The following is a 24150-nucleotide window of genomic DNA, read 5'->3' as shown; positions in this document are numbered from 1 at the left end:
CCGGTGGCTCTGTGGCAGTTAAATCCATGACACTACTGCAGTCTGCGAGGTGTCTCTGACTGCCTTCCACACCCTTCCACCTTCTCTCATGCCCCACTCCTCTCCCTCCACACCAGCCACACTGACCTCCTCACACTTCCATGCTGTTCCCTCTGCCAGGATTGGTTTTTCCTGTCTCTGCAGGGACAGCTCCTCAGAGAGAGGCCTTCCCGACCCCTCCTTATTGTCGCCCCTTCAGTCACTCTCTGGCCCACTCGTTTTTGCTTTTCTCCTAGCGCATCCCATGAATTGAGACGTTTATTGTGTGCTTGAATGTTGTCTGCCTCTGCACTGGAACAGAAGTTCATGAAGCGGGGCCTGTCTGTGTCTGCTCACTGCCCTCTCCCCAGCCCTAGAGCAGTCCCCAGACACTGAATGATCGAATAAATGAACACAAATCAAGTGGGAAAGTTTCCCTTTTATTTCCGCCTTCCATTCACTGCGTTCTCAGCACAAGTTCAGTAATATCTAAATTCCATAAGTGAGCAGAATAACTTCCAGGTGACTTGGGAGTTGTTCTCATTCCAGTGTTGAGTGAACACTTTTTGCGGAATGGGCAGGCGGCCGCGAGCCTCTGGAGACAGGAGAGAGGGCTCTCTGGCAGTCCCAGGAGTTGCCTGGCCGGCTGCCTGTCCAAATGGACATTGCCAGCATGGGCTTAGATAAAAGTCTCATTTTGGTTAAGCTACTAAACGTGTACATTATTGCCTCAGAGCAAATGAGGATAGAGAGACTGTCATTCCTTCTTAGTCTAATGATGTCGGTCTCCCAAAGTTCATCTGGCATTAAGGCAAGGAGATCACCACCCCGCCCCCAGGCCACGGAGAATGCAGCTTGTTGGAGAAATTATGCATTAAACTCCGACGGACACTCACTGAGCCGTGGAGTTCGCCTTTGCTGCTCCCTGGGAATCACCGATTTAAATGCATCCCTGGGGGAGGCCAGACCTCGGCAGTGGAGGGTGCGCACAGATGGAAGTGGGAACCAGTGGCATCTAGACGAATGCTAAAGCTGATTGCTTTTTCCACTTGAAAAACGTGTCCAGCATTCAGGGGCACGGTGCTGGGGATAGAGGTTACAGAGATTACTTGAAGTTCATGGTCTTGTAGGGAGAAAGGTGAAGAAATCAGTTCTCCTGGAGGGTCCCCTGTGCTCTGGAGAAGAGGGAGAGGGAGGCACAGCTGCTTTCTGCAGAGGGGAATGCTTACAGGGCCAGCCAGAGCCTGAGTTCTCTTCCAGGTGGGGCAGCAGGCTCAGGTCAGGGACACCATTTTCTTCTGTGCACCTGTTTCCTCCGTGCGTCTTACATTAGTTTCCTATTGCTGCCAGCACAAGTGACCAGAAGCCTAGTGGCCTTAAATGGCATGTATTTGTCACCTTCTAGGTCAGTGGGTCAGAGTTCTGCCTCAGGTCTCCCTGGGTAAAGCCAGGATGTCAGCAGGGCCGTGTGCCTCCTGGAGGCTCCGGGAGAGTCTGCTTCCTGGCCTTTCCCAGCTTCTGGTAGCTTCCTGCATTCCTTGGCTTGTGGCCCCTTCCTCTGTTTTCATCGCTGCATCTTGCTGACCATTCTGTGGTCACAGCTTTCTCTGACCACACAGCGAAATCATATCCCACACATTTAAGAAATATGAGTAGATTGGGCCACCCTTATACCCCAGAATGGTTTCTTCAACTTAAGGCCCTTAACTCAGTCCCCTCTGCCATGTGAGGTAATGTGCACAGAGCCTGGGGAGCAGCGTGTGACTGTCTTCAGGGAAGAAGTTATTCTGCTGACCTCTTGTCTCTCTTTCCTTATCTCACTTGTCGAAGGCCCTCTTGCTTGGCCCTGTCCAGGCTGATGTGTAGGCCTAGGCAGATGGTCTGCGGAGCACCAGCACCTTTCGCACACGGAGGCCTCTACAGAGCACCCTGGGGGATGGGTGAGAAGATTACTTAGCCATTGCTCAGCTGATGGACATTTCTGTTGCCTCCATGAGGCAGTTCTGTAACCTCACAGTGTGGAAGTCTCATGGAACCAGGCCCTCAGATTGCCTCTCCTTCTATTGAACCATCCACCCCTCACACCACCTACTCTCTCAGGGGCCAAGTTCAGAGCTAGGAGTTGCAGCCTCCCTCCCACTCCTCCACCCAGTCCCACCAATCTGCAGGCCCATAAAGTTCCCTGGTAAACCTAAGCATTCGTTCATTTTGCATTTATTCATTAACAGGATTTTGTCAACTAGGAGAGTAAAAAGTAAAAAGCAGAAAAGGAAAGAAAGGAAGGTTCTTATTGCTTTACACGCTCTGTGGCCTTGAGCAAGTTACTTGATCTCGGTGTGCCTCAGTTTCCCCTTCTATATACCAGGGATGGACTGGTAATGAGATGGAGCATGTCCTTAAAGGATGCTGGGACACTGAACCTGGGCAGTGGACAAGCCTGACATGGGTGGTCCATCGGAACCCTCCCACCCTACATTTCTGTGTGCAGAATCGTGCCCAGCCTGTCACACACACCGGAGGCTCCGTATTCATTTCTCATCAGTCTTTTCAAGACTCATATAAAATGTCTCAGAGCAAACCAAGTTCAGAGGCTGTGAGCATCCTGCCCAAGATCCCGTAGCTTGTATGAGGAACTGAGTAAGACTGGTGCTAATCCATCTGGTCGTCTGCCCCTTGGTTGAGAAGCCCCTTAGTCCATGCCCAAGTCTGGGAGCTGGTAACGCAGTAGGTCACACGTGACTACACGTTTCTATATGGGATTCTGCCAGAAACACCCTCATATGGAAGAGGACCCAGAAGACAGTGCCAGACCCCCGCTCCCCTGCTTGGAACAGAGACATGGGGAGCTCAGACACCATCCCCTAAAGATGAAAGCTTTCCAGAGTGGAAGTTGGGAGAGAACAGAGCTCTAACTGAAGGAAGCCAGAAACCCAAGCTCGTTCCTCATCTGACTCTCTGCCAACCACTGTGTAAATGGTACTTAATGTATTAAACAAGGAGGAGAGAGAAATCGGGCTCATTATACATCGCACATTTGTGTTTCTCTTTAATATGGTAAAAGCCTGTAAGATATTTGCCAGGAGAGCAGTTGCTAGAGTCATCTTGCTAGAAAAATCATCTCGGGAGAGACAGTGACGCACCTCGAGCCTGAAATGTGTGTACATGCATCTGTGTGTATCTGTATTTAATGCGTGGGGCCTTCTTGGGAGGACTTTTTATAGTATCAAGTTAATAACTAAATAAAAAATCAGCCATTTTATAAACAACCTGGGGCCACACCTGGAACTGTCTATGCTGCTCTGCTCCCTCCCCCCCCCCCCCCCCCCCCCCCCCCCCCCCCCCCCGCCGAGTGTTTCTGTGTGGAGTACAGGGAGGCCTCTTGGTCTTGGGTCATAGACCTTCATGTGACACCTCTTCCAGGCAGCCTTCCCTCAACTCAGAGTGGTAGCTGTCCTTCCTCCCGGTTCCCTTCTCGTACTCTGTTGGATGCTTTTGATACACAGTTTTCTCTCTCCCATTTCCCCGTCAGTTAGAGAGCAGGACCAGGCCTGTGGAGACTTTGTCTTTTCAGCATCTCAGGCAGTGCCCAGAGCACAGTAGGTGGCGAGGAAAATGTGTTTGATGAACAAATGAACTCAAGCTACATAGGCATTGCTGTGTGGCACCAGGGTACCAATCCCACCCTCCCCAGTACCCTTCATTACCTCAACTTGTTTGATAATTGTTCATGGGAAGATGCTCAGGCCTTACCTACATGGTGGATACCGACAACGCTGCGAACATTTGCATTAGCCATGCCCGGTGACAGTGATGAGTTCTTGGACACAGCTGGGTTCTGGCTTTCCCGATTTCACCAACCAGAACTGGCCTGCTCCCCTTGTTTCTCGCATCTCAGGCTGAGCAGGAGGCCTCCCGTGAAGCAGTGTTGAACCCATTGGCTGGAAATTGACATGAATTATAAAACACTTGACACTCTGCTGGGCATGAAGTGTTGTCCAAAATATTTCTGAGCTGTTAAGTTGCTTGTGTGTCATTATTTAATCTCTCCTAGCTCTGAAGGCCTTCTGAATATACTTAACATTACATCTGTTTTTCCCTCTTGCTTTTGGACAGCTGATTAAAATCACCACCCGGAAGAGTCCTTCTCAGCTCTTACTCTCTTTTTAAATAATTGAGAATAATTGCTACCTTCCCCTTTAGTGCTCCCATTAATATCGAGAGTTATGTATTACAATCTTGGTTCATCTAAGCAAGCTAGACGAATACATCTTCAGTGTCTAAGGATGCCGCCCTTTTGATTACTTTCCTATTACCAGGTCTCTGGGGTGCAGACCCCCTCATTCGTGTATGGAGGAAGTGGTCCCTTCCCCCTGACCTTCTCTGCAGCATGGTGGTTCCCACACGTTTCTGGGAACTAGGCAGTGTAGCTTCTCTGTTGCCAGAGGCACCTAGGTTAAGAGTGTGGGCTGTGGCATCTCCCTGGCCTCACTTCAGGTCCTGTCGCTGCAGCGGTGGCTGTGTGACCTCTGACAAGTCCCCCAGCCTCTGCGATGCTGTCATCCCAGCTGCCACCAGGGGTACGGGCGCTGACATCACGGGCTCTTGTGACAATCCTATGAGATGCTGTAAGTTGTTGAGCATGGCACTGGCATATCTGGAACCCTCCAGTGCTAGTTTAAGTAACAGGTCAATAGAGACACCTCCTAATTTGTCTCCATTCTTTTGTCATTTGTGGTAACTTTTATATATGCCTGTTACTCTCTTCTTCCCTTCATTTCTCTCATCGTTTGGATGGTGGGTTTTATCTTTTACCCCCTTGTTTGGTTACTTCTTAAATCCAAGTATAACATGCCTCCAATCTTCAGTGTACAGCTTGATGGATTTTCACAAAATGAACACAGCTACACAGACAGCATGGGGCCCTAGAAGCAGGCCATTGGCAAAGCTCCAGCCTCCTCTTGTCACCCTCTCCCCAATAGGGCTCCACTATCCTGACATCTAGTTTGGATAGGTGAGTTTGCCTGCTTTAGGGCTTTACACAAATGGGGTCATATAGCATATATGCCTTTGTGTCTCTCTCTCAGCATCACATCTGGGATAGTCATCCATGCTGTTGCAAGTGGCAATTGTTTCTATTGCTGTACAGCATTCCATTGTATGAGTATACCACATTTTTTTTTTTTTAATCTTTACTATTGATGGATGTTTGGGTGGCTCCCGGTTTGGCTCAATCACATGTTGTGCTGTGGTTAACATTCTTTTCTGTGTCTTCTAGTGGCTATAAGCCTGGCTTCTGTGGGTTTATGCTAGGAATGGAATTGCTGTGCCACAGGCTGTGTTCCCTCTGGTAGGTTCTGCTGAAGAGTTTCCCACGTGGTTATGCAGTGATGTGTGCGTTACAGTGGTGCTTTCTCAGAGGAAGGGGAAAATACAAAGAATAAAGATAATAAGCAGATTCCCATTACCTAGCATTAACAGCTATTCACATTGTGTCATATTTGCTTCTAAGTTCTTAAAATTTTATTGTAAAATATTTCAAAAGTGCCCCAGAATACACATAAAAATATAATGAACACACATGTCTGGTTGTCTGGTTTAGTAAAGGTCAGTGTTTAGTGTTTAGAATTAAACATTACAGATACAGCGGGGTTGTCTTTGTCCTCCTCCCAGATGGAGCCATCCTGTGGAGTGCTGTGCGTCCTTCCTGTCTGTGGTTTTGTGCTTTCATACATATGATTCCAAGGGTTAGTTGTTGTTTTTTTAACTTCACATGAATGATATCAGTCTTCAGATATTTTTTCACACCTGTATTTTTAAACCAGTGTTGCCTTTCTGAGATTTGTATATTTGGATGCATGGCCTCCTAATTCATTAACTTCAACCACTGTGTTACTGATACTCAGTTGTATGAATATTCAGTGTTGTGTTTATTGTCCCTGGATGGGCAGCTAGGTTGTTGACTCATTTTCCCTATTCAAAGTGTTGCAGAGAGCACCCTGGAAACATCGCCTGGCACACATTTGATACCTCATTTCTCCAGGTGTGTCCCAGTGAATGAGGTCAGTGGCTGATGGGCATGCCTGGCTCCAACTTTCCCAGCTATTTCCAAATTGCCTCCTGAGCCAGTGCCATGCACTGCACACACTGGGTGCACACAGTTGGGAACATGGCACGTGAGGAACGGACTCAGAAGAGCCAGGCAGGGACAGTCACCTTGCATACTTAGCTGAGGAGTTTGGACTTTGTCCTGAAAGCAAAGAAAATGGCATGGTTTTAAAAAATGGTTTTGCATTAACCCATGGACACAGACAATAGGATGCTGAAGGCTCAGGGTGGGAGGGGGGTGGGAGTCTTGGAGGGATTCAGTGGGGGGAAAGGAGGGATATATGTAATACTTGGAACAATAAAGACTTATTTAAAAAGTGGTTTTGCACTTAAAAAAAAAAAGTTCCCTCAGGAAGCAGAGTGAAGGGTGAATGGCAATAGGAGAAACCAGCCTAGAAAAATGCCCAGAGGGCTACAAACGTATTAAGAAGAATGTCATCAACTCACACAACCATTTATTCAAGGAAATTTTCTTGAGCACCTACTATGTGCCAGCCACTGAGAATATAGCAGGGAGCTAAACAGATAAGCCCTGTTTACATAGGGCTTACATGGAGTGAGACAGATGATGTATGGAGGTAATTTTAATAACTCTGAACAGCATTAGCCAGATAAGAGATTTCACTCTAGAACTATCCTGGGAAGATTACCTAGGGCATAGGAGGGGTTAGTTATGAACTGAACAGTATGGCATTTCTTCAACCTGAAAACTTAATATATATATATATGCCCATTGCTGCCAACCAAAGTAAAATGATTTAACTTCCTTTGAAAAACAAGGGTAAAACTAGAGAGGTTAGTACATTTCCATCTAGCAATGAACTATTGTTTGGACTTGACCTGCTACTGCTTGATGTTCTATGTGCCTCTGAGAGCTGGGAAATGGATCCGTAGTTCGATTTGGACAGGTACATAAATATTGAGGGAAAATTAAAAAATGAGCCAGCCTAGCAGACCTGGCATTCTGGATTAAATGCTTAATCCTCATTCCCACCTTTTATCTCCCCCCTCACCCTCTGTTCATTCCTCCCTTCTGCGGAGGGGGATGCCGCAGAAAGCTCACACTGAGTTTTGCACAGGCGTTCTTCAAACTGGAGCAATAAATAAGGGGTGGTTTTGCTTTCTGGGGCTTTCTCGTCAGTAATATGTTAGTGTTCAGACAGGTCTGGGCTGTCCTCATGCCTTTCACCATTGCTTTGGTGACAATTGATGTCTTTCCTATGTTGATTTTGGAAATAGTTGGACAACTCTTCCCTTTTCCAATGGGTTAGGACTCACAGCCATACTGCAGGTGGGTATGCCAGTGATGCTGGTACCCAAGAAGCAAATGTGGCTCCGTCTTTTCCAAAGTCTCAAAGTGGTCACTGACTGACTCTCAGGCATTCCCTAAGTCAGTACTTAGGCCACAAGGCACAGCACTGTTCAGCACCACGGACAGTTCCGCCTTCCTTTCTGTACTGGAATCCTTGTGTTTAAACATATTCTGGTGCTCAACTACAGCTGGGGGTGGGAGTGCGGGACAGAGGAGGAGGGCCGATGGACTTGGGCTGGAGCCCTGACACCAGTGCATCCTCATTGTAAAGACACTAGTCTCTCCCTTTTGAGCTGCTGCAGGGTTAAGTGAGGAAAGGTGCCAGGCTGGGGAAGTGGCCTGGCCAGGGAGCGCTCGGGAGCTGCTTGTGGTGACATTCCTGGGACTTGGCCAGATTATCTTTCAACACCATCCTTACTCCTCACCCATCCCCTTCCCCCAGCGGGCAGGGCGGCTTCCCAGCCCGTTACAGGTGGGAAACGGACTCAAAGTGACCCACCTGGGAGCTCGGCATGGTCCGGCCCAGGAGTGCACATATCTTAGGGTTTGAGGGCAAATGATCAAAATGAAGCAGAAGTAACTGCCATTTAAGTGATACCTAGCTGCAGCGAGAATGTAGGCAACAAGCTACAGCAGTGGTGGTGGTGTCTGTGACTTTGTCCCCAGTGGAACTCAGTGTTGTGTGTTCCCATGTAACCTAGCAGTTGCTACTGGTAGTTCCAGGTGTCCTTAAACCTCTCCACTGCTTAAAATGACATGAGATCTGGTCATTAATCCCTCAGCAAAGGAATACTGGCACTGTTTTATCACAGGTTTGATATCTGTGCTTCAATAGAAGTGCTTTTCTTTCTAATTCCATGTTTTAAGAAATTTAGAAACAGTTCTGATAAGGAGATGGGTGGGGAGGCTTCACCAAGGCCTAGGACAAATTCCAGTGCCCTCCCCCTCCTCCCAAGGTCTCTCCCCCTGCTCCTAGGGCCCTCCTCCTCCTCCCAGGATCTCTCCCCTTCCTCCCCCCAGGGCCTTCTTCCTCTTCCCAGGTTCTCTCCCCCTCCTCCTAGATTTTCTCCCCCTCCTCCCAGGGTTCTTCCCCTCAGGTGGCTATAGCTCTCTGCCCTGCAGGGGGTGGCACTCCCACCATAGCACTTTTCAGCTGCTTTACTCTTCCTTAGTCCTCCCTGCCGAGTTCCTTTTTGTGTGTGAAGCAGGTGGTAGATACATAATTAATAGGGTGGGAACATTCGCTGGAAATAATACAGCTCATGTTTATTTTTAAGCAGCTGAGTATGGAGCCATGCTCCAGGTGCTGTCGAGGTGGGGGGGTGTCTGGCTAAAAAGAGGCAGGTGAGGTTGAGGGGGTGCCACCATGGAGAGAGGGTTTTTAGAAAAGCCTGTGCGTTAGGAGAGTTGGGGTATTCGGGACAATGGGGGGCTCCAGGGTGGGAAGCCAGTGAAGGGAGGGTGTGACCTGAACAGTCAGAGTAGAGGATGCCAGAGAAGAGCCAAAATTTCCGTGAGGAACTTAGGAGAAGTCCTCCCACCTGGACGGGCACAGAGGGTATGGATGTGATTGAAGGGCAGGAACGGAGTGAGCTTTGGCTCGGTTGGCCCAGGTTCCTGTGACCCATCAGAACCTGGTCTCTCCCTCTCCATCCCCACCAACTCCTCCCTCTCTCCTCTGCCTTCCTCTGTGCTGGCTTCATCTCAGACAGGCTTTCTCCAGGTAGAGCCCCTGGCAGTGCCATCCCGAAAGCAACCCCAGGGGACAAAGTGCCTTTTCCCAGCAGTTTCAGCAAAAATCCCGGGATCAGTCCCGCCTGGGTTATGTGCCCATTCTCTCCTTTCTTAAAACAGCTTTACTCTGCTTTTTGTAGAATTGCCTATTCGGGAAATTTCATATGAGTGGGATCATATACTATCTAATCTTTGTGACTCACAAAATCATAATGTTCCCATGCTATGTTGTAGCATGTATCAGTACTTCTTCCTTCCTATTGCTAAATACTATTCCGTGTGTGCACATGCCACACTTGTCTATCCATTAACCCATTGGTAGACATTTGGGTTGTGTCCATTTTTTTGGCTGTTAATGAAATATTGTTCTGTGGACAGTTGTGTGCAAGTTTTTGTGTGGACATGTTTTCATTTCCCTTTGGTTTCATTTCATTTCACCCAGGCGTGGACTTGCTGGGTCACGTGGTAACTTGGTCTAGCAGTTGGAAGCACTCTTCATTCTCCTGAGTTCTGTGAGCCATTTCTAGCAAATGACTGAACCCAAAGAAGGATCTGGGAGCCTCTGATTTATAGCCCGTTGGTCAGAAGTGCCACACTAGTGTCTGAAAGGGTGGGGAATTGGTGATTGTTGTGCAAAAGGAACCCACTGGTGTCAGAAGTATTGCAGATAAAAATGGGTCAGGTTTGCATTAAACTCAGGTGGCCGAAAAGGTATGGTTGCTGTCCTCCACATCTCTCATCCCACCAGCCCTCGCCTGGGGGCGGCTCAGTTACGGTTTTTGAATGGAAAGAAAGTTTTGTAAAGTCCCCTATAAACCGAGGCCCAGCGAGTACTGGGCCTGGACATTCCAGCTCTGCCCATTCTAGTGTGACTGTGGACACATTATCCTGTCTGTAAAGTGGACTTCCCACCCTCCCTGAGAAGCGTGTTTTTGAGGTAAAAGGCTACATTTGAACATTGAGGCGCGGGTGGATGTGCTGGGCATTCCATCTGCAGCAGTTAGAATTGGGCAGCAATCCGGGGAATGGCACCGTAGTGTCATACATGCCCTGCCCCGGGGCAAGTGGGCGGCACCCCCTCCCAGGTGTCTGGGTTATTTCTTAGACGGTGCACGGCTTTCGGAAGCAGGGCCCCCTCACTCCCTCTCAGTAGCAGCTCAAACTTTCAGGTGGCGGGGAGCCGCTTGCAGAGGCCAGTTTTTCAGTGAACTACCCGTTTCCTGGTGCTTCTGGTGGCCTGTAGGTACGTTTTCTTTGCTCTGCACCATGATGTTTAAGCATTTAAATGAGCTGCCAACTGATCTGAGAGTTGAGAGATTTAACCTAACAATGCAGACTTGCAGCTTCCCTGGGACAGCGGGAGGAACTGGCATTATGGCTGCACCCACCCCCCTTTTCCAGGGTCTGCTGGAACGTTCTGGGTCTTGTCCATCCTGCGCCTTGACCCAGCCCTGGGAGAACAGGGGTGTGGCTTTGGGGGGGGGGGGCGTGCATCTGTCCACTTGCCCTAGGGAGGGATGCAAGGCCTCCCACCTCCTGTCTTGGCTTTGGAACCAGCTTGCTCCTCCCAGCCTCGCCCCACCTTGCCAGGGCCTCCCTGGGCATGCGGGCTCTGCAGGGGAGGGAGGTGGCTCTGGGACAGCCCTCTTCTGGCTCGGCCCCTCCTCCACTGTGTGCTTTGGGTCACAGTACTTTCTCTTCAGCTTCATCTGGAATGTTACTAGGATTAGAAGTAATACTCATAAGAGCCTGCACTCAGTTCCTGGCACCCAACACACACTGGCTGGTGCTAACATTCTGCTGCGATTCTGCCGCCTTCGCCCATCCTGCCATTCAGCCTGTGGCATCCTCCTGCAGAATGCATACTGATCGCACATGGCAATCAGGACAGTTTGAGATGGTGGCACATAATGCTGCCGCCACTGCCATTAAAATCTTCGCGAATCTCTAAACCAGACCCAGAATGACCATCATGTCGTCAATAGACCGTGAAATGAGGGAGCTCGCCTGTCTCTAACGAGGGTGGCATGTGCGAGCCATCTGTCAGCCACAGCCAGTGGGGATCCAGGGCCAGCACAGCAGGATGGGTGCATAGAGGGGAAGGGAGTGGGGTCCAGGGCGCCTGGGGAGAGGAGAACCTGAGCACGGTGAGCACCCTGCACTTCCCCTGCGGTGTCACAGCTCCCTCTTGGCCTTGGACTTGGACTTGAATCTTTTCCAAGGCAGAACACATCTGCACCAGATCCCTCAGGGTCTTTGTGTCTGATGGCATACGCAGGTGCCGACAGGAAGCACCACCTCTCTCCCTTTTGTTCCCTCTTTGGACCTCAGCTCCTGAGACATGGGCTCCTCGGTCACTGAGGCCTCAGTCCTGTGTTTCTCTCTCATCCTGTCTCCTGTTCTCCCACCACAGCAGCTGTGCTAGTGGGGTCCTTCCCTTCTAGTGTTTTTAATTTAATTTATGTGGTCTTGCGCAGCAGTATTTTTTTCTCTCGGCTCCGTTCCTGTGGCTGTGTGCCTACACTTTGCTTCTGTAATGGTTACATACATTTTCAGGTGTGCGCCCACCACATTTCACTGTCCCTTCCCAAGTGGCTGCTGGCCCCTCACCATGCCATCCATAGTCAGTCTCCTGTGGGACACTGGATGGAATTGCAGGGTCATGTAGTCCACTATATTTATATTTATGCTCACCAAATATTGCCGGCTGGCTGAAAAATCCGGTCATTTTAAAGGCCCAAGGAACCTGAATTGTGCTTGCTTCTAGAAAGGAAGTTCGTTGCGTCTTTGTGTTGAGTGTTTACTGTGTGCTGGGAGCAGCCCAGTTTTTGCTTTACAAGCTTGACTTTGCACAGTAATCCTCTGAAACAGGCACTACACCGGCCTTGCTCTGACGCGGAACTGGAGGTCAGGGAGGCGGAGTAACTTGGCGCAGCAACAGCTGGAGCTGAGCAGCTCTGGGTGACTCCAGGCACTGCACTGCTTCCCTACAGACTCCCACCCCCAGCCTGGCTCCGTGAACTTGTGGAAAGTGTCCTAAGCTAAGGAGCGTGAGATAAAATGTCTCAAACTGGTGGCTCCGTGTGGCCTGCACACTGTGCTGTCTTTAATCCACCTGATCTTCGTTTTTTTTACAATTATTTTTCAGTGTTTTTACCTGAGATGTCACATCATCTAGGCCAGTGGTCGGCAAACTCATTAGTCAAACAGAGCCAAATATCAACAGTACAACGATTGAAATTTCTCTTGAAAGCCAAATTTTTTTAACTTAAACTTCTTCTAACACCACTTCTTCAAAATAGACTCGCCTGGCCATGGTATTTTGTGGAAGAGCCACACTAAAGGGGCCAAAGAGCCAAATGTGGTTCTCAAGCCGCAGTTTGCCGACCACGGACCTCGGGGATCTGGCAGCACTTCCGGGATTGAAGCAGTGGCTGCTCCTTTCCAGCTGGCCCTGCCCAGGCTGCGCCCTCCTTTGCCTGTGTCTCCCTCTGCCCCTTCCAGCTCGGGGTCTGCAGCTCCTGGAGGACACTTTTGCACGTGGGCAGTGTCTTGTTTTCTACCTGGTTTCTTCCCAAAAGCGCCTGACCCAGCTTTCCCCTCCTCCCAGAGGTCCAGCCTGCAGTTCCCTTGGCTACAGAGCCTGCTGCTCTCCTGCCACGAAATCCTTTGTTGTGTCCTGCAGAGGCCCAGCCCGTGCCGGCCCAGTGGTGCAGAAGAGGCATCTTAGACCCGCTCCCCCTCTTCTCCCCCTGCCCCCCCCCCCATGGGGGACAGGCCATCGTATCCTGCCTGTTTAATAAACGAGGCTGCCAGGAAGCTCCGCACACACTCCACCTTCCCAACAGACAGGGTTCTGTTGCTATAAAGACTGGAAGTCACCCAGCCGTAAACACTGCTGTGCCAAGAGGAGTTTTCAGAATTACGGTGTTTTGTTCACGCTCTGTGACCTGCAGGACCTGTTTGTTTTTCACTTCTGTTTTTAGCAAAGCTGTAGGTCTCCTGTGGTTGTTGATCCTAAGAGTCAGGACCTCGTCATGGCTATGAGCTGAATCCAGTGGACACGGCTAGAAATCCAAGCTCTTCCTCGCCAGCTGGGTCCCGTAGAAAAGGCACTTAATCTCTTGGAGCCTCAATTTCTTCACCTGCAAAATGGGGATATTGTATGCAGTTCATAAGTAATGCCAGTCAACATTTCACTTAGTGCTTGGCCCACAGGAAGCCCAAAATAAAGGGTATCGTCACTGTCCTCGTCGGGGAGAGTGTAAATGTACCTCAAACCCCTCATGGGCCCTCTGTCCTTTCCTAAAATGGAGACCTGTGTCTGCAGTGAGGTTTGGGGGTCCGCCCTCACTGCAGGTGGGTCCTGCTCTGACAGTTAACACTGCACGGATACCCTGTGTGCGGCTGTCCAGGCTTAACTCCATCACATGGTGTGTGTCCCTAAGCTGCTCAGTCTTGGGGGCCTGCTCTGTCGCCCCCATTTTTGAGTAAGACCTGTAAGCAGTGAGGATCACCTGGGACAGGCTGAGTAGGAAGAGGAGGGTGTCTGGACCCCAGGAAGAGTGCATTGGAATTTAGTGTCGCTAAGCCCTATGGCCTTCTTCATGGGAAAATGTGGCGAGGACGGGGTCTGCGATGTCCTCTTGAGTTGGCGCTTTGTCTTCCCATCACAAACTACACTTCACCTGAGGCTGCCAGGGCCGTGCTGCCCCAGTCATACAGCTCAAGTGTGCTAGGTGGGAAGTCCCGCCTCAGATGTGACAAGTGAGGTGGGTTTCCAGTTCCCCTGCCTCCCTGGGGGCAGTGGACATGCCGTTGATGGATTGGAGGACCTGGGTTATATGCCAGGTCTCCAATTTGTTAGATCCACGCTTGGGTGAGTGCTGCTGCTCCCTGCACCTCCGATTCCTCACCTGGGAGATGGGGATGGTAACAGACCCTCCTTAGGAAGTCATCTGGAGGATAAATAAGTAACAGGAGCAGCGATGAAGACAGAGTGGCGTGTGGTAGATGTGTGGCTGCTATGGTTAGCATCATTATTTTACTACTAGAGGCCCAGTGCACAAAATTTGTGCATGGAGGGGGGGGGTAGGAGATGTCCCTCAGCCCAGCCTGCACCCTCTTCAATCTGGGACCCCTTGAGGGATGTCTGACTGCCCAGTTAGGCCAGATCCCAGTAGGATTGGACCTAAACGGACAGTCAGAAATCCTTCTCACAATTCAGGACTGCTGGCTCCCAACTGCTCGCCTACCTGCCTTTCTGATTGCCCCTAACTACTCCTGCCTGCCAGCCTGATCACCCCCTAACCACTCCCCTGCCAGCCTGATTGATGCCTAACTGCTCCCCTGCCAGCCTGATTGCCTCTAACTGCCCTCCCCTGCAGGCCTGGTCACCCCTAACTGTCCTCCCCTTCAGGCCTGGTCATATCTAACTGCCCTTCTCTGCAGGCCTGGTTGGCCCCAATTTCCCTCCTCTGCCAACCTGATCACCCCTAACTGGCCCCCCCCCCCCCCCTGCAGACTTGCTTGCCCCCAACGGTCCTCCCTTGCAGGCCTGGTCCTTTCCAATTGCCTTCCCCTGCTGGCCTGATCCTCCCAACTGCCTTCCCCTGCTGGCCATCTTGTGGCAGCCATCTTGTGCCCACATGAAGGCAGCCATCTTGTGTGTTGGAGTGATGGTCAATTTGCATATCACTTTTTTATTAGATAGGATCATTCCTGCTGCTGCTATCAGTGCCACTCTTGGGAAGATTTTTTCAGTGCTGTGAAACTTTCTGTTCCCCATTAGGAAGGTGGGGGTCATGGTTTCTTTGCCTTCAACCACACAGTTTGTTCTACACAAAACAGAGGGGGGAAATTCAACCACTGAGTTACACTGGCCAGGCTGCCACAGCTTTTTAATCCACTCTTCTACTGTTGGGCACTTGGGCTCCTTACAGATCTTGGCTATCCTGTATAATAAGAGAGGAATATTTCTAATTATCCATTATGCCCTGAGGCTTAATGACCAACCACATAATGACCACCAGATCACAGATCTGCAGGGCCGTGAGGCAGCGGGGGAGAAGGGAGGGAGAAGGGGAGCTGGGGGAACTACAGGAGGGAGGGGCAGCAGGCAGAGAGCTACAGGAGGGGGCAGAGACACAAGCTATAAAGGGGGAGCAGGTGGGTGGGGGGGGGGGGGCTACAGGAGGGCAGCAGCGACCTACTGGCACACGGATTTGTGTGCAGGGCTACTAGTTGTAAATAATGCTGCAATGAACATAAGGGTGCATATATTTTTTTGAAATAATGTTTCAGGTTTCTTTGGACATCCTCTCAGAAGTGGAATTGCTGGATCCTAAGGCAGTTCCATTTTTAATTATTTGAGGAAACTCCAAACTGTTTTCCACAGTGGCTGCACCAACCTGCATTCCACCAGCAGTGCATGGGGGTTCCCTTTTCTCCATCCTCACCAACACTGATTGTTGATTTGTTGATGACAGGTGTAAGGTGACACCTCATTATGGTTGTAATTTGCATCTCTCTGAGGGTTAGGGACATTGAGCATCTTTTCATATGTCTGTTGGGCATCTGTGTGTTCCCTTTGGAGAAATGTCTATTCAGGTCCTTTGCCCATTTTTTAATTAGGTTGTTTGGGGGTTTTGTGTTGTTGAGTTCTTTATAAATTTTGAATATTAACCCCTTATCAGATGTATCATTGGCAAATATGTTCTCCTGGGCAGTGGGTTATCTTTTCAAGTTGTTTAGCTTGATGTAATCCCTTTTGACTCCCTGCCCAAGGAGACATATCAGAAAAAATATTGCTACAAGAAATGTCCGAGATTTTACTGTCCGTGTTTCCTTCTGGGATTTTTGTGGTTTCCAGTCTTACAGTTAGGTCTTTAACCCATGTTGGGTTTATTCTGTGTATTTCCTGCCCCTCCGCCTGCAGGCCTCACCCTCCACAGCAGGGGTCCTCAAACTTTTTAAAGTGGGGGCCAGATCACGGTCCCTCAGAGAGCTGGAGGGCCGGACTATATGAACTACTAATTCCTACTGTAACACCTCGGCTGCGCTCACTGCCCAAAAAACCTGGCGGGCCGGATCAGACTCCTCTGCGGGTCGCAGTTTGAAGACGCCTGCTCCACAGGATCGCCTCCCAGGCCGAGTCTCCTCCCTCCTCAGGTTCGCCCACACTCACTCTGCCCGAGCACTGGTCACTTTGTGTCCCTGCCCTGCTTTTGTCTCCTCTCTCTGCTGGGCTCTGCTCCTGCAGACGGGGCTGTATCCTCTGCCGAGTGCATTCCCTCAGGCTTGCTGTGTGCACAGGGCAGGCACGTGCAGCCACACTGAGTGAGCAGCTGTGTATCAGCATAATTAGCACAAGTGCCTCTCACGCAGTGGAGTAAACATGGACTTGGCTGTCAGCCCTGGAGGCACTTCTCATTCATGCCACAGCCCCAGGCAGACCGGTGCCTTTGGTCACCCTCCTTCTTTCCAGTGGTTCTGCCTTCTCCACATGTGGCCTCCACACGTTGCTGGGGAGGGAAGGGGTTTCTGAGCATGTTCCTTGGCGTGGCTGCCTCACCCCCACTCAGGTCGAGCTGGCCGCGCCTGGTTTGTGGCTCCCATCCCACTGCAGACACTGGGAAATCTCGTCTTCCTTTGTGCCCAGTCTCATCAGAACTGGGCATGGGAGGGAATCTCATAGCCAGAGGGCCTTAATGCCTGGCTCCTGGGTCCTCACCAGCGTTCCAGATGCTCTAGCCATCCGCTGACTCCTAAGCTGCAGTCTCTCCTCAGGGCCAAGCTGCTTGCTGCTCCTGAAGGAGGGGGGCGGCCTTCTACTTGTTTTAGGAAAACCACGTTTTTCTTAGATGAAAGGAGGACGTCTGGGGATGCGGTCCCTGTGCCCACCTGCAGCTCAAGTGAAGGGCAGCTCCTGGGGAGGCCCCTTGGAGAGGGGGCACGTGGTTGAGAAGATGCCCTGGGCTGGACAAAAAAGTTGTAATAGTGCAGGGGCCAGCGTCTGGGCACTTGTCCTAGAAACCATAGCTTTCACAAAACCCTGCTGTTTCAAAAATAGTTATTCTTAATATGATGGTGTCTTTATATTCTTGAGGCTCAAAATAAAATTAACATTTTAGAGGGGAGGAAAAATGCTTCCATTAAAATAGCCCTGAATGTCGTTTTGTAAGGAGAAGACTCACTCCCGGTGCTCTCCGTTCCTACCTGTAAACCATAACGGACAGAAGTATTGTGTGGGGATGCGCACAGAATGGCAGCAGGCCATGGCAGCGAGGGCCTCTAAGCGGTCACAGAGGGCCTGGCAGGTCCCCCGAGCCGGGCTTCCTCAGTTCCATCACTTCCTGTGCCATTTCACTGCAGCCCCAGGAGCCCAAGCAAACATCTCACGAACACCCATGGCTCTCTCGGCACTGCACGCCACCCAGCAGGACAGGTTCCTACCCCGATGTTGCTCTCCTTCGGAGCCCCTGTGACAAATGGGGTGTCTGAAGGACCAGCCCCCCTCGCTGTCCGTGGCCTGCTGCCGTTCTGTGTGCATCCCCACCGCTATATTTCTTTGCTCTGGGCTGGAGGCCTTGCTGTGGCCTCCAAGGGGCCTGGCTCTTGCCCTGCGTTCTTCCTCCCGCCTGTGCTCAGGGGCGGCCAGGTGAATGCAGGGCAGCCAGTTACATTTTCATCTCAGATAAACAATGAATAATTCCCTGGTTTCAGTGTGTCCCAAATAGTGCATGGAAAGGTTTTATTGTGTGGTGCACAGTGGAATAATGACAATTTATTGAATTATGAATTATTGAATATTGAATTATGAAAACTGAAAAAGGACTCACTGCTTATTGTACAATAATTCACATTTCACTGGGCATTCTGTGTCTTTATTTGCTAAACCTGGCACTTCTTAAAGCATCTCCCTGCCATACTGGAGTCCTTGGCAGGGCCTTGGGGCGCTCTCAGAGACCAGGCCATCCTGGGCGGGGCTGGCTCTGTGCTGACCCAGGGTGTGGGGCGGGTGAGGCCCCGGTCCATCTGTGGGACCTGTGGATGCGCCGCCCGGTCCTCTCTCAGCCGCAGTTTCCTTGCTTGACATGGAGAGTCATCAGAGTGTGCTCTTCCTCTTTGGGATGAGCGACCCTGCCCTGTGGCCTCCCTCTGCTCTGTCTTGCCCGCCTTGGCCTCCGGTGTAGTGGGAGCCTCGCTGGAGAAAGCCTTCCCTGCCCCTCGCTGCAGGATGGGCTACAGAATCTAAGGGGCCCCATGTTCTAAGATTATTAAGAATTTCAAGACAGGGACAGCAGATGATGACACAGATCCAAGTTCTGACCCCGAGAGACAGCAGGGGCGCACGCCTGGGAAGCTGGCCGGGTGTGGGGGCGGGGCGTATGGGGGGATGAGCAGGGATCCAGAGCAGTGAGGGGATGGCCCGGGCCTGCGCCTGTGGGGGCCACACTAGGGAGGACTGTGCTGTCATGTCTCCCGGCTTTTCAAGAGAAGGTGGAATTTGTTTATCAGTGAAATCTGTTAAATAGTGGTAATAAGTTTTTATTCAGGAAAATTCCTGTGAAGGCAAAATTAAGCACCCTCTCTCCAGGGTGCCACTTGGTGTGATTAACAATTACACACTGACTTGTGTGGTCACCGGTTTTATCTGTGTGTGTGTCCCCACCTCCACCCCCACTGGCCTGGGACTCCACCAGGGTCACACTGTGGGTTTGCTGGTGCACCCTGAGTCCCTGGCACCACATCTGGCACATGTTGGGCACTCGGTAACAGAGTCTAGAGCTGCTGAGACTTCATTGGGTTCTGGGAACACACTGAGGGAGTTCGCTGGGCCTGCGCCCACACCTAATTTCATGAGCATCGTCCCTTTCATTAAATGATCACACGTGTAAAGCCTGAGACGCCCTTTGCATGTGTGATCACTCGATAAATATGAGCTGTCTGGCGGCGAGGGCCCGGTGTGTGCTGTGGGAGTGGGTAGGCGAGGAGGCTTGACGGAGCACCTGTCTGTCTCCCCAGGACGCCAAGTTCGTAGAGGAGCGGAGGAAGCAGCTGCAGAGCTACCTGCGCAGCGTCATGAACAAAGTCATCCAGGCCGTCCCCGAGTTTGCCGCCAGCCCCAAGAAGGAGACCCTGGTTCAGCTGATGCCCTTCTTCGTGTGAGTACCATCATGGGACGCGCTCGGCCGGCCCGTCCTTCCCTTTTCCGTGGCTGGCAGCAAGCAGCCTGTGTCCTAGACACCCTGGGCCCAGGCGCCAACAGGGAGACTCGGGCCATGGGCTTTGGAGTTCCCGAGGGGCTCGTGAAAGTCTGTAAAGGAGCCATTGGATTTGAGTCTGCAAATGAGTGCAGGGCCATGTGGTTTCCTACGTGCATAGATTGCGAGCACAGGGGCATTCACGCTCCCTGCAGCCCAAAGGAGGTCAGACTCTCAGCTCGGGGAGTGAACCCAAGGAGAGTTCTCAGGCTTATGTGGTTTTCATATTAACGTTGCTTATGTATGGGCAGACTTAGAATTAATATAAATTCCTTATTCTTACACCTCCTTGAAAGAGTAAGAAGTTAAGGATGCTTACAAGTTAAACCCTTACAGGATGGTCGCAACTCACAGAGGCAGGTGGCAGGTCTTGTCTTTGCGTGTGCCACACAAGTGCCTGCCCGCTGACCTCTTCCTCCCCGTGGTTCTCGGGTCACAGGGCCTGGAAACACCTGCTTGTGCGGCACCTTGAAGCAGGTGGCTGTCACGGTGAGTTCTCCTTGTCCTGGCAAGTCTCCTCCAACCTGAGACATTCTCCTTGGATCTGGAGATCTGGAGCGGTGAAGCAGCCCTTGTTATTCCGTCTTTAGATGGTGAATGTAGTTTCATTCCTTCTAACATGTTATCATCGAAATGGAAACAATAGCAAGGCTGTGGCTTCCCGAACGGGAGTGGGCTTTATCATTGAGAAGCACTGGCCAGAGTCTGTGTCTGCTGGGATAAACAGGTTTCCTTTCTTCTAAGCTCTCTCCATGGTGGGACCTGATCCGTTCTAACAGTGCGGCCGTCACATAACAGGGGGCCTGTTTCTGCTTCTGAAGGTGGGGGTGCTGTTTTGGGGGCGCCCTTCCCAACATTTCCAAGGTGAATTTCCAGCACCGCCCCTCTTCCCTGCATGGGGCCTTTGAAATTGTAGCCACGCTGGCTGCTGACATTTTCTAATTGTCTTGGGGTTTTGTGTGGAGGTGTGAGTGTGTCATGCCGCCTGTGATGGAAGATGCCCCTGCCTTCCAAGTAGAACCCACTGGGTACCTGAGATGCCAAGGCCGGAGCTCGCTGCTTTGAAAGTGCCGCCCTAGCTCACGGAGGCGTCCTGCCCTCAGAAAGGCGGCCCGGCCCATGGTGTGTGCTGGAAGTTAGCCTCTGCCCGAGTCCTGTGCACTTGGCTACATTCCCTGCGGAACATCGAGTCAGAGCGTTGGTCCTTAGGCCCTGATGCTGAGGAGAAAACACTGCCCCGCACAGGCACGGGGTGGCCTTCCCGCTGGCACGGCCCGCATCTGTGGTCGCGCCTGGCATTAGCAGACATGGGCCGGCAGAGTTGTGAAAATCGTGTGCTAATGAGAGCGTCTCGGTGAGAGGCGCAGCCTCAGCCCGCTAGTGCCATTAATCAGAGGCAGGAGAGAACCTTCTGTGCCTGACTGGCACAGGAAATGCAGGTTCAGTTTCACAGGCTTTAACAAAGGGTTCAGTCGGGGATTGTGGCAAATGACACAATATTGACATCAGATTTCTGGCTGAACGTTGCTCTGGGCTGGGACCCAGATGAATTACACAGCATTTCCCTGGTGGCTTTCCTCGCAGTTCCAAGGCAAGCACTCCTCTCCGCCTCTGTCTTTTTGAGCGAGGGGGTTACAGGGGGATGTGCAGACTGCTTCACGTGGGGGAACGGGAGGGGAGCGGGTGAACTGCCGCATGACCATTTCCGGTATGTGCACCCCGAACACCAGTGAGACTACTTCAGTGCCAGACCTTATCCTAAGAGAGCTCCAGTTTTATAAAATCTCCCTTGGCTAAGGAAATAAACCTGGAAAAGCATTTAAAAAGAAATAGATCTTGACAGATTTCCTCAGCTCTTTCAAAGGGTGACTCAGGACTCTAAAGATCGGCTGTAGCTACTGAACACGCATGGTCATGTTTACGGGGCATGTGCCGCTCCCTCCACACCTGCGTCCGGTGGGCACGTGCTGTGGGCACTGGCTGAACGTTGGCCTGCCTGGTCTCCCTGAGGGCCGACCCGGTGGGCACTGTGTCTCCATCTCCTTAGGTGGGACCTTACAATGTTGTCAATCAGAGGACAACTTCATAAAATTCCAGTTAGTACCGGTGAGGACAGTGAGGCACTGAGGGTGACCTGTCTGTCCCCAGGGTCACTCACCTGCACATGGCAGCCTGCGCCATTTGGTGCCAGGGCCCACGTTTTGGGGTCTGGGTGACAAGCCCACAACCTGTGGATTGAGCCTGGCCCTTGGACCTGCTTTATTCGACCAGTCCAGTAGGGTTTTGTTATTTGTTTTTCTTAATTGAAATATTGCCAACAGCAAACATTAGGTATCAGATTTTTAAAAATCAAATATCAAGCTCCTCTTGAAAATGAGAATTGGTCACGCTTTGTTATGGAGTGGGTGTTTGTGCACCCCTCCCATTCATATGTTGCAGTCCTGCCCTCCACCGGATGGCATTTGGGGTCTTTTGCGGTGACGGGGCATGCTGCCATAGTGCCCAGTGAGAGGAGGAGGAGACGTGAGGGCACAGTGCCAGGCAGCTGCCTGCAAGCAGGGAAGGCTGCCCCCTTCTCCTGGACCCGGCTCAGCAGCACCATGACCTCAGACATCAGCCTCCAGAGCTGTGAGGAGTAATGCCAGGTGCTTAGCCAAGTTACTGTGTGGTGCAGTGTTCTGCCAGCTGAGGCAACAAATACCCATGGCCATTCCCACTCCACCCCACTGGCCACAGCCCCGCCTGACAGTGCTACCCTGTCTCCTCATAGCCCACCCTGACCATTGGACTCAGAGCAGAGCCTTCCTTGTGAGTCATCACTCAGTCACATTGCCTGCAGCCCTCCTCTTACGCACTGCGCAGACGTCTCTCCTGCAGGGTTTGATGTGAGGCCCAGACTGTGCATGTTCCCCATGATGCACTTGGCTCACCCTTGTGCTCCCTCGCATGTTCTGTGAGCTCGTCCACTGCTACCTTCAGGAAAGCTGTTCCCTGTCCAGTTTGTGGTGAGAGGGGGAGATGGGCCGGGGAGAGAAGCCTGTGGTCGAGTTTCCTGTGGTGGTGTGTGGGTTGTTTTGATTTTCTTTTTTCATAAATATTCCTTAAAACTTTCAGGCTGTGCAGCCTAGAGTTCAATCTTAGATGGATTTGCCTTTGCACACACCTTCCAGCTCATTTTTTTCTGTGTCAGTATTTCTTCTGTTCTGCAAGGGGCACCAGGACTTCCCCGTATTGTGCCAGCTGCACAGATCTGTTGAAGAATCAGCAGGTTGAATTTTTTCTCCAAATCTCTCTGCCTCCCATTGCCTTCTTGCTCACACCAGCCGCAGTCTGCCCTGGAAAGTAGGCCAGTAGGAAGCGGCTGCTTCTTTTCCATTTTGAACTCTGTCCATCAGTGTGGCCCAGGTGGGGACCAGCGTCCGCCCACCACAATGGGGAGTGGGTGGATGGCAGGCCCCTAACACCTTCTTCTTCGGGGAGCCCCATCTTCTTTGCGTTGCCCTGGCGTTCCGGAGGAAGGTGTCCACGGAGACGTGCCACGTGGCAGATGGGAGCAGGCACTGAGGGAAATGTCCGGTGTGCTTTTGAAAGCACCATAATGAAGGGAGGCTTGGTTCCAAGAACTCGTGCTGGGGACTGGCCCACAAATCAGTGAGGGCTGGAATGATTTGCCATGCTGTCATTCAGCGTGTTAATAAAACGGGCTTTCTCCATGGGGGGAGGCTGGGGGGGACCGATGCCTGGGAAATGGATCGTGTTCTGCCATTCTTGAGGGGAGAGAGTGTCCGGGGGTGGAGGGAGAGTAATGTAGGTCACTGCACAGATCCCCAGCTGGACTGGCAGAGAAAGTGTGGCGGGTGTCTTCCCCACGCCTGCCCGCCCTGCTGCCACATCCACTCTCACAGTGGAGACATGTGTGTTCTGCTGAAATATGAGCTGCCGTGTTCTCCCAGGGAGCAGGGGTTTAGCTCGGGGTGAAATGGCCTAGCCTGTATGGAATTGAAGGGCATCTATATATACTGTAAATGTGAGTGACTTTCAGTGAGATAATACCCCCAGTCTGGCCCTTTCCGGCCTCTCCCCGTGGCTGGGGTCCCTGATTCACACCAGCAGGCTGGCCCTCGTAGGCAGGTGAGTTTGAGACCCGTGCCAGCCAGATGGAAAGTGTGGTGAGGCAGTGTCAGCCATAGTCCCAGCTCCGCCGCTGAGCAGGTGATCTTGGGCCAGGATTCGCCTCTGAGCCTGACTTTCCTAGTGAGTGGAGGGAGAAGGGCCAGCATCCCTGATTTGTTGGGTAACTGTTATGCATGCATTCTTCTGCAAGCCCGTCCCTCTCTCCCTCCATCCCCTACAGTTTCTCCAGCTCTGGATGAAGTGACTCAGGGTCTACAGCTGAGCTCTGGCTCCCAGGGAGGTGGCCGTGGGCTGGCCAGGATGGAGGGGCCAGTTCTCTCTGCAGGAAACATCAGCTCCTCCTTCCTTGGAAGGTCCTTACAGGAGGCCCCTTCCCCTATTCCCCTGTCACCTGGAGGGATGACATGTAAATGGGCTAAGAGATGCATCGGAAAATTCATTCTCCAGGGTGCTGGCCCCAGATCCACAGGGCTCCCACCCAAGGAGATTGAGATGAATGACTCCTGAAAGTGATGAGGGTACAGCGTTCCTCTCTGGTCCTCAGGTAGCCTCCTGTCTCCTAGGCAGCCCATCAGTCACAGG

The 24150-nt window shown here is 51.6% G+C and overlaps 1 protein-coding gene across 7 annotated transcripts in view; it reads left to right on the top strand.

The window, feature by feature from the left end:
• Window positions 1-24150, top strand: part of SNX29 (sorting nexin 29) — a 413174-nt gene that overhangs the window by 353331 nt on the left and 35693 nt on the right. For all 7 annotated transcript variants that reach the window (XM_036411104.2, XM_036411105.2, XM_045571684.1 and 4 more), the window contains one exon: window positions 19196-19335. In XM_036411104.2, coding sequence (XP_036266997.1) covers window positions 19196-19335 — 140 coding nt within the window. The remainder of the gene's footprint in view (window positions 1-19195; window positions 19336-24150) is intronic.

The sequence above is a fragment of the Pipistrellus kuhlii genome, unplaced genomic scaffold (assembly GCF_014108245.1).
Source record: "Pipistrellus kuhlii isolate mPipKuh1 unplaced genomic scaffold, mPipKuh1.p scaffold_m20_p_4, whole genome shotgun sequence".
Taxonomy (NCBI): Eukaryota; Metazoa; Chordata; class Mammalia; order Chiroptera; family Vespertilionidae; genus Pipistrellus; species Pipistrellus kuhlii.
This window is presented reverse-complemented; position numbering and strand designations above follow the sequence as displayed.